The following is a 10,549-nucleotide window of genomic DNA, read 5'->3' as shown; positions in this document are numbered from 1 at the left end:
AAAAATAAGTTTTTAAATCCGAAAACTTGAGATTCAAGAGAGGTTTTTCAGAAATCTTATATCGAATCATTCTCTTGGCAAGAAAAAGGAAGGAAAAGGAAAAAGAAAAGAAAAGAAAAGAAAAAACATGTGTCCAATATTTAAAATGACAGTATAGAAATGTGCCCATACACACTTCTGGGTTAAAATATAATTACTGAGAATATTTAAATACCTTAGAATTATTTAAATTTACAAGTCAGAAACATTTATTAATCAATAATTAATTTATTAAACAAGATTAGGCACACTAATAAATCTTAATTACCTTAATTAATCCCATTTAATTCTTCGGGGTGTTACATTTTTACATTGAGTTATATAAATTAAACTGAGGCTATGTACGGAATTCTCGTATCAATTAGAAGAACAAAAGGGATACCCATAAATTGGTCCCCCTAATCGGACAGTTTTTTAAAGTAACAAAAAGTTCTGTCATCTAGTTAACCGGACGACCTTGTCTATTAACCAGAGGATGCTACGTCGGCACCAACTTGTTGAAATTAAAAAGCGAATTTGATTCTGAAAATAAATTTAATTGCGGAAATAAGATATTCCTACTTATATAAATAGCTCATTAAGTCACATTAACACTTAGATCACCTGAAAGATATTTGGGAGGCTATAAGTAAGGGTTTTCTGAGAGGAAAAATTGATCAATCGTCAAAGATCTATTTTTTCCTTTGTCACTCTTGTGGAAGGAGAGAGAATATCAAGAGGAAATTGAATGACGTGTGTCCACTAGCATTCTGGTGTTTGAAAAGAGAGTAGTAAAAAAGTTCAATTGGTTGGAGATCTTACAATTTTATTAGAAGATCCAATGCTAATCTCTTAGAGGTATAATTTAGATTTTTAGTATTTATATAGCATCATAAACAAGATTCAACTTTAGATTATTTAATTCAAAAATTTTAAAATTCCGTGCGTAACTTTTACTGTATTTTCCAACGGTTGATTATGAGTCGCGTGTCACATAATCGATAGATTAGAGCAAGTCATGTTAATATCAACCCGTATTAGGACATGTTGTGTTAGTGTTGAGATTTTTCAACCTAAACATTTCATGAATCGTGTTAAGATTGAAATTTTTTTTTAAAAAAGATTGAGATATTTTCAGAAAAAAATTACTTTAACCTTATACTACACGATTTATCAACACTCAACATGAATTGTCACCTTAAATATAGTAAAGATAAAAATAAGATACATTAGGAAAAGGATTGGTAGGTAGACAATAATTAATTTAATAGAGGATAAAATAGGAATAAATAGATGGGTGGATGTCTGGATAATAGAAAATTTAATTATTGATTTTCATTGCTAATAAACATGTATAAAGTCGAATAAAGGCGCCGATTCCGAACAAGCCATTCTTTACACTTTTTCTTTTCAGCTGTTTCCTTTACTCTCTCCTCTCTCCCCACCTTGTACACATTTCAGCTAATTACACCATTTCGTACACCTGACATTCCCACACAATTCACATTCTCTCTCTCACTCTCTCACTCTCTCTCTCTCTCATGGCGAGGCCGACTCGGGACGAGATCGAGACGTACATGAGCATCACAGGCGCATCGGAGTCCCTGGCTCTTCAGAAATTTGAGGTTCGATTTATCCAGATTTGGTTCACATTACTCTTTTTTCCCGTTTCAGTGCTTAATTGCATGTATTTCAGCCCACATTGTTGGATTTCGGTGAAGAATCTATTTTAAATTTTCTATATGAAATGTTGAAATTGCGCATTTTGTATACTATAGAGAGAGAGATAGAGAGAGAAATATTTTGTTTCATGTTTGTGAAGATAGTAGGGATTACTGAAATAGTACATGCCGAATGGTTTTGTGTTGCTGGATTTTCTTACTTTGGAAAATGTTGTGTAACAAACCTATTTAAATTGGAGAGGAGAGAATAACGAGAGCTAGTTTTAGAAGGAAGTTCAATAAATGTAATAATATATATAGGTGGATTGTAATAAATGCAATACTATATACCTATATATATAGCTTGTCTTTAGTATCTCACAGTGGAGGGTGGACTGCGTAACATGCACAGAGGAAAAGTGAATAAATGTAATAATGATCTTAAAAGGTATAATATTTGCATGCTATAGATAAAATTCTCGTTATTATACCTTACAAAACAATTAGGGCTGACAATATAGGTCGCGACATAGTAATACGACTAAAAAACGATATGGATTTCGCATGTTAAGGTTGGAGAAAAAGATGTATGCGTCAGATTTAGGTCGACCTGAATTGACACGAAAAATACGAGTCAATTCCGGGTTGGACCCACCTAACCCGAACACAATACGAAACTCATAAAAAAATTTAAAAATATATGTTTTTCATTACGTATTTTAATCTTATACTGTTAGTTGCTTAATTTTGATGGAATGTTATTGTATTTTAGCGTGTTATGAATTTTAAGTTATTTTTAATGTGTAAAAAACTCAAGAAAAGTACATAATTTTCGTGTCAATTTCAAGTTCATGGGTCAATTTTGTGTCACGGGTCATTTTCGTGTCATATCATGTCAACCCAGAAAGTGGTTGTGTTGTGTTCGTGTTGCGACTTTTAAAAAATTTCATGTCACAGGTCTTGTTCGGGTTGACAACAAATTTAGGAAGAGACGATCAAAACATGACACGAACATGGCACGTGACACGATTTGCCTCCCCTAAAAACTATACTACGTGAAATAAATGCTATGTTTACTTCTTCTATATGTTACCTGCAAAACTGGTCCTTGGTGATGGACACAAGCCTTTGCTAATTCATGCATGCAGTTCACTTCTCTGCTCCTTATGTGTATGGTTCCTGACTGCCCTGTTGTCTTACATGTGAGCTACGAAGATTCCCATTTAAGGAACATTTTTCATATAGGACGTATTCGTGAGGTTTCCATGTCTTCTTGATTGTGACTTATAAAAGGGATTGTGCTCTTTAGGGAGAATGGGAATTCTTTGTCCAATGATTAGTCAAAATAAGCTAACTGGTGTTTTCGTTTATTTGTTACATTTTGATAGCCCTTCATGTCCCTAAGTTGTTGTTGTTGTTCTTTTTTTTTTTTTTTTAAGCAGGAACATGGAGGCAACCTGAATGAAGCTGTGAATGCACACTTCGGTGGAGCAGAAATACACGTGTATTAAACTCACACTTTGTTTTTCTTTCTATTTTCTCTTTATCTCTCATTTTTTCACTCCAATTTTCCTTTGGTTGCTGTGAAATTTATAGAACAGCTTATCACAATGTAATTGCTCTTTTCAAAACTGTTGCTTGTGTGCTTTATTATGGTTCAGTGCACATCCGCCACCAGCTCCCATCCCACAACATAGTTTTACTAATAACAATGAGAGTCAATTTGGACGTGGACTTTTTCCAATTCTTTCCGCTGCAAGAAGCTTCAGGCCTTCATTGCTACTCGATCCTAATTACCGGAGAGACCTTTTTAACCGTATTGGTGCTGCTGCTATTACTGGTCCAGCATCGTTACATTCACCTCCAGGAGCAGTCATGGGCCTTCCTGTCGAGCCCAACAGTAGGCATGAACAGCTTCATCATTCAACAGTAAGGTCTAATGTCGGTGATGATCATAATTCAACAGAATATAGTGCCTCACATTTGGACAATAATGTGGAGGACGCAATGATTCAAGCTGCCATTATGGCTTCAAAGAGAGAAGCCGAAGTGGGTATCTGAATGAAAAAATAATGCTCTCAATGTATATTGCCCTTTACTTTTGTGAATTATAATCTTGCTTGTTCTTTCAAGAAGCAATTCTCTTCCCATATGTAAATGCAGGCTTCCTCTAGTTCTGGACTTTCAGAAAGGACACTTCAAGAAGACGATGATTTTGCTCGTGCCGTCTTATTGTCCTTGAAGGTTTATAACATCTTTTATTATATTTACTTGAGCTGTTCCTGTTTTTCTGGTCCTTGATTTTGTTTAAAATGAAGAATTTAGACTGCTGAGCAAGAGAAAGTAGCACGTGAGCAGCACATGGAAGGGGAGATCCAAGAATTTGGAAATAATAGAAGATCAAAGGTGTGAAACTCTTCCTTGAGATTACGTGTTTCATACTTTCATGCATTGCACAGGCGCAAGTGTTTAAAGGAAAGGTTCTGGTCTGTTGCCTAGACCTAAAAATGAGGATATTTAATGCTCATAAACTTATTAAGAATTGTGCCATTCAAAAAATGTAACTGCAAAGGATGATGTTTGTTGCTGGACATAAATTAAGAATTGTAATCCATATGTGAGTAACCAATCCTATTGTACAGTTTTGTGAAAAATGCCGTAGAAGAATTTAGTTTAACCTTTCCTTGTAAGTTTAGTAGACTGAATCACAATTCACAAGCATTATTACAATATAAACATTCATGACGTCCTCCTTTTAAAGATGAAGATCCTGTTTCTTCTAACAAAAAGGCATCTTAAATTAAAGCAAGGAAGCTCATTGAACAGCAACGGAGCTCATAATGTCATTGAAGAGCAACAATTGAGGCAAAATCCTATCCACAGTGCGGGTAATCATCATCAGCACGGTGAAGAGGTATTATTGTCTGTTGCGAGTTTGGTCTTTTTTGAAATAGCTGGCTTAAGAAAGAATTTGACCAACTATTTCTTTGGCAATGAAGTGGGGTGGCATTTCTTCCAAAGAGCTCGATGAAGCTCTTATGCTTGAGACTGCACTTTTTAGTGAGATTTCTGAAGGAACTTCAAATCGGTCCTTGATTGCAACTCAACTTCAAAGCGGTCTGGAAAAAAGAACTATTCCTGATCTGCAGCCGACACCCCATCCTTCGTTACAGCCTCTTCCAGCCAGCCGATTACTTAAAGAGCAACAGGTTTTGGCTGCCTGCTATAACTTATTGGTGGTTCCATACAGTTGACCGTAAAATGACTTGATTTTTTTTTTGGCAGGATATGGAGTATCTTGCATCATTGTTTCATGATAAGGAGAAGGAAGAAGAATCTCACAAGAAAATGCTCAATGAACTGGTAATTGAACCTTTAGGGTTTTGTAGGGACATTTTCTTGTCGTGTTTGAGGAGGTTGTGTTTGAGGAGGAATCACGTGTATGCTGATTATTTTGTATTTCATTCTTTTGAATTGTCATGCTTTTCTCACATGTTAAGTGTTTCAACTGGCGTAACGCGGCAACATTATTCTCTCTTTTACCACTATTATAAGTATCTTTGTGCTTTAAGTTATTTTCTTCTTTCAAAGATTTTTTTACCTATAAATAGGGTTAATTATAATTTGTGAGATAAGATATGCAATATAAATCTAGAGATTCCTGTCTATCTTTTAATATAATGGATGATAGGTGTAATATCAATCACATTGCTTAGTTGAGATAATAAGTAATAAAAAGGAATGGATGGTTATTAGTTCCTGAAAGTGGATAATGTAAGGTGGAAATATCTTGGAGTGCTGAAGAATTTATGAGTATTGGGTCCAATGTGAGATAGTGGGCATATACATTTATGTAGTAGTGATGAATGCAGTTATCGCTACTGAAGCTATGAGGAATAAATACTGAACCAAGAAACCCTTGTAATCAGGAAGAAGACACACAAGAAAAATTACAATATCTTTGGTTCTGTTATCGTGAGACTCTTGACTATTTGTATAATTTAGCACAAATTAATGAAAATTACGAAGGAAACTGGAACAATTATTTTGTATGGTATACACGTTGAATTATCTACGATTATGTATTAATGAAATAGTTTTTAAATTCTATTTTGTATATTGATTGTTGATTGTTTTTTCTTGAACTTTTAGTATTCTGGAGCCTGTTTCTATTTTCTTGATATATATTTTCTCATTTCATGTCTTATAATGACAGGAATGTGAAAGAAGGTTAGCTGCTAAAAAAGCTTCCCTTGCATGGGAACCAGCATCAGATGATGAGAATGCAGTGACTCTTCTTGTTCGAATGCCAAATGGAAGCCGCCTTGGTCGTCGCTTTCTCAAGTCTGACAAACTTAAGGTAAAGGTCCAAAATCAAAATGTGCTCAAGTTCAAATGAATTATCTCTTGTCCCAACTAACTGGGAGTTTGCTCCTGTGTAGCTCCTCTTTGACTTCATAGATATCAATGGAGCAGTGGAGCCTGGCTCTTACAGAGTGGTAAGTTTTCTACTGCTTTCACCAGTTGTCTTAATAGAACATCAGGAAAAACATGGAACTCGTGTTTTTTAGTTGTCCTTCAATAATTAGCTAGTTTATATTTAGAAGTCTCGTCTTCTCACTCTGCGCTTAAATTCGCTCTGAAGGGTCCTTCAATTTGCAACAGGACTATAGTTTGTGTATGGCAATAAAAGTAGTTGGAGGAAACGCTTTGAATATATTTCTTTCTTATCTTGGTCACTACGTCTTTGAAAGTTCACAAACTCATTTATCAACTTGAAATATGTTTGTCTGTAAGCCTCATTATCCTTTGAAGTTAGGTTTCCTTTTGATTCAGTGTACTACAAAATCCAGTTAGTGAACTTTGCTTGCTCATAGTCATGTTGTTTGATTAACTTGTCGTCTGTGAGATTTCATTGGCATCAATCAGCAATCAACTAGGACATTTTCTTTCTGTTATTATCCAGTCTTGATCGTTGTAACATTAGAACATAAAAAACAACGCCATTCGTGCCAACAAACTTGGGGAATTGGGTCATATCCCTGAACCTTAAAGGTCATGCGCAACATAATCATTATTATTAATTTTTTATTGGATATTGTCTCTCCAACTGAAGATTGTGTAGTTACTTTTGTCTACAATGTTGCCTAAGAGCAGGTTCATGAACCTTTTTTTTTTCATTGCTACATTTCTGTGGGCAGGTAAGGTCTTACCCCCGGCGTGCTTTCACAGTTGATGATGGCTTATTGACTTTGAGCAAACTAGACCTGACCAATAAACAAGAAGCCTTGTTTCTGGAGCTGATTTAGCACATGTTTTTTCTCAAAAATACGTGCCTAAACATGTAGTTCCGCACAATTTCTAAGATGGAACTTATTCAGCAAGCTTGCAATCAGGTAAGAATGCTATTATACATTTGAGAGATGGTTGCCCTGTTAAAATTGGAAATTAGACTCTTAAAGATTTTCTATATGATCTGAGATATAATGTACATATTGCTGAATTGATCGATAGAGTTCTTGTAACATAAAAATTGTACTTTCCGTGGGAAATCCATATGTTGCCGCTAATGGCTTCAGATTATGTTGTATTCGATTATTTGATGAATGTATTTGCAGTGGCTTTTGGCACCGGCTACCCAGATTTATTTTTTTATTTTTTTATTTTTTTAACTTGGTTCCTTTGTGCCTGTACTGTGGCATGAGTATGTTTTACCGAACTTCAGGTCTAGCTCGTAATTTTTTAACCAAGACGAGCAATGATTCGGCTTCGCCTATATACAATTTTTTGGCCACGGTTAAGCTAAAACGAAAAGACAATAACTTGAAAAAGGACACAATTTCTCAGAAAAAGAAGAAAAGAGAATGTTTCGTTATGTTGAATATCGTTTGAAAAATTTTGCTTCTGTAATCTGTAGATATCTATTGAATTGATAACTGTGAAGAAAAAAAAAACTCAATTTTCTGATCAAATGATATAACATAAGAATGTTTAGAAAAAAGGGTTAAAAAAAAAAATGAAGGGAAGTTCAGGCAACCATGGTCTATGAACTGCTTTGGGTTCCTCTTTGCTTCTTCCTGGAGGCTGGGTCTGGAGGTGTCCAATACTGCTTTCTGGCCAATAAGATCTTCTCTCTCCATTTGGGTCCATCTTCGTGGTCTACAATACTTGTACTGTATTGCATTGCTTCTATTATTGGCCTGATCTTCACTATGAGATCCACATCATCCCTAATAATCACACTACCCTCTGGCCTCAAAATCCTATCCATTTCTAAAACAATATCTTCCATTTCACATCTAAGAGAAAAAAAAAAAAAAAATCGGTGAATAAGAAATTAGTCTTTTATAAATGCTTGGATATTTGAAACTTTGAGATGGTGGGTAAACACGCAAGAGAGAGAGAGAGAGAGAGAGAGAGAGAGAGAGAGGTAAGAACATTTAAAAAGATTGTGTGGTTCCTACCTGTGCTTATAGAGGCTAAAAACTGAATCAGCGTGAATGAAGTCATATGTTCTTGGATAAGTGGACATGGCTTCGCACCTACCAGAAGAAAATGCCACGTCAGCAACTCTCTTTGCATAGATTTTAGGGAATAAAAACAATAATATCCGTGTTCTTTAAAAGTTGGCTGTCCAGTATATTGCAAATATTTTAGGGAATAAAAAGAAGTATCATCTTCAACTTTTGTCCTATAAAAGTTGGTTTCTAGTCTCATTTGACAATTAAGAACAAGCAAATCAGTTCAGAGGGCAGTGTTCACTCAATATGTTTCAAATTTTCTTTTTACATCATATGAGGGGAAAAAAAAAAGCCAAGCTGAAGAATTGAGATTCTGGCAGCTATAAAACCGCTTGAAATTATTATTTTTTTTAAAATCTCACTTGAAAAGAGTGAATAAGGAAAAGCAAACACATTGGAAAGTTACGATAAGATTTCCAAATTGAAGGGGAAAAAAAATTAAATTACCAGTTTTGATATGTTCCAATCAAGCCACGCTCATAGATGACGCCAAGAGTGTTACTCTGAGCCTCCACAGGGATGGCGTTCATAACCCAAACAGGATCATCAATTAGCGCAGCCGCAAATCCACCCAAGTAGGAGTTCATGTCGAGCAAATTCCAGTACCTTCCTCTCTCTGCCAATTGGCTGTCATAACTCTTGTAGTACTCCACTCTCTTCTTCCATATCTGTGTGTTTTCCAGGAAAATCTTAGCAGTAATTCCGCTCAAACTTCCACTGCTGATCCTTGGAGGGACTGAAGTCAGCCTTTCTGGCCATTTGGCCAATTCCCCACCTGCAACTTCTCTGAGATCTGTTACATTTGGCAGTGGGGTTAAACAGTTCTCCATTTTCGTGTACCTACAAAAAAAAATGGGGTTAAGTGAAAATAGTCAATTTTGGAAATGCCCTTGTGTTGACAATAAAGGGGGATTCAACTTTTAGCTGATATTTTTCTTTGCAGTTGCCAAAAAATAAGACAAGAGTACAGAGCATAAAAGTTGACAATGAAACAACAGTTTGGGGTAATGGGCAGTTGGACAGGTTAACTAACAAAGTAGAAGTGTCCAAAAAAAAAAAAAAAACTGAGTGAACCTATTCTATGCCTTTATCATCTCATGGGGTTTGGTATCATTTCTAAGTTCAGTTATTCTTTATAGAAACAGAATTGTATAGTGAGAAAACATAAATTAGGAATCGAAAAATCTTTAAACAAAAATGTTATATTACCATGCCCTGTCTGGATCTTGACCTTGACAGAACTGTGGCTTCATGAAAACCTTCCGGGTCTTCTCACAGTGAACATGGTTAGTAGATTTCTGCCAAATAGCAAGATCATCTTTCTGGGTCAATTTCTTCCAGCACAAGCTTCTTGCCACAGCCTCAATCTCAGACTGCTCAACTTGCAGATCTTCTTCAGTTCTTTCCCAGCCTTTCCAGTGTTTCTCCCAGTTTACTGGGGGACCAGACAAAATCCAATACCCACCAGGACGTAGAATTCTATCAACCTCAATCAAGTAAAGCCCGTCTGCACAAATCAACTCAAAATTCAGGAACAAACATCGTGCTACAAGCAAAGCAGCGTGATTTTGATGTAATCTGACAGTTTAGAACTGTAATTTACCGGTAATTATTTCAATATCCTATCGCAGAATTCTCTAAAGATGAAATGGATTAAAATTTGATTACCATATTTGCCCCACGGAATTAGGCAGCGTGAGCAGTGGGCCATGTCAAATGCCCTTGAAGGGTAAGGAAGTCTAATGGATGCAAGGATTCCAATCAAAGAAGGGACTCCTCTTTCAAGGGCAAATTGGACTTGGGCCTCATGGCTGTCTCTTGGTGCAAATGACATTGCCAGGATGTCCCTGGACATTAGGTAGGCACCCCAGCTTGCAACCTGAATTATAATGTGCACATTCAGTAGAACAACATTGTCATTTCACAATTTAAAGTTTCTTCACTACGTTTTAGTAATTGACATGAAAAATAAACATGAAAATTCCTTTTAGAGCATGATCACATTGACTATATGTATTATGCAGGAGAAAATATACCTGAACAATAGCTATCTTAGAGAGTTTAGTTGTGAAAGTAAGAGAAGTTGGCTTGTAGATTAAGGAAGCTGAGTCAAAACAGAGTGCACATATTAAGGGAAAGATGACATGAAACCAACACACATCTTCTTTTTAACTCCAATTCTTGATAGTTAATTACAAATGCAAGGCATTTTTATTACTGATTAGATTATGGAAAAGTATATCACAAGGTCCTTTTTACTAGTATTCAATAACAGATCATCAAAAGAGAAAAAGAAAATACAAGGTTGACAAACATCTTCTCTGCTAATCAATTTAAACACTCTGCCAC

At 35.6% G+C, this 10,549-nt stretch overlaps 2 protein-coding genes across 3 annotated transcripts in view; one reads left to right on the top strand and one right to left on the bottom strand.

The window, feature by feature from the left end:
* Positions 1–1,422: 1,422 nt before the first annotated feature.
* Positions 1,423–7,316, top strand: LOC21390928 (plant UBX domain-containing protein 9). Of its 2 annotated transcripts, none has more exons than XM_024162461.1 (11): positions 1,423–1,643; positions 3,122–3,183; positions 3,341–3,608; positions 3,843–3,923; positions 4,005–4,085; positions 4,486–4,593; positions 4,679–4,888; positions 4,965–5,042; positions 5,896–6,039; positions 6,122–6,178; positions 6,881–7,316. In XM_024162461.1, the coding sequence occupies exons 1-11, from the start codon at positions 1,560–1,562 to the stop codon at positions 6,986–6,988; spliced, it is 1,281 nt and encodes a 426-aa protein (XP_024018229.1). In that variant the 5' UTR covers positions 1,423–1,559; the 3' UTR covers positions 6,989–7,316. The 2 variants fall into 2 exon arrangements, with proteins under 2 accessions (XP_024018229.1, XP_024018228.1); XM_024162460.1 differs by having other exon boundaries at positions 3,341–3,728.
* Positions 7,317–7,722: 406 nt separating this feature from the next.
* LOC21390927 (probable methyltransferase PMT15) overlaps positions 7,723–10,549 on the bottom strand; it is a 4,587-nt gene continuing 1,760 nt past the window's right edge. The window contains exons 2-6 of the mRNA XM_010093246.2: positions 9,869–10,079; positions 9,410–9,707; positions 8,648–9,040; positions 8,144–8,221; positions 7,723–7,978 (exon numbers count right to left, since the gene is read on the bottom strand). Coding sequence (XP_010091548.1) covers positions 7,723–7,978; positions 8,144–8,221; positions 8,648–9,040; positions 9,410–9,707; positions 9,869–10,079 — 1,236 coding nt within the window. The remainder of the gene's footprint in view (positions 7,979–8,143; positions 8,222–8,647; positions 9,041–9,409; positions 9,708–9,868; positions 10,080–10,549) is intronic.

The sequence above is a fragment of the Morus notabilis genome, unplaced genomic scaffold, assembly GCF_000414095.1.
Source record: "Morus notabilis unplaced genomic scaffold, ASM41409v2 Scaffold122, whole genome shotgun sequence".
Taxonomy (NCBI): Eukaryota; Viridiplantae; Streptophyta; class Magnoliopsida; order Rosales; family Moraceae; genus Morus; species Morus notabilis.
This window is presented reverse-complemented; position numbering and strand designations above follow the sequence as displayed.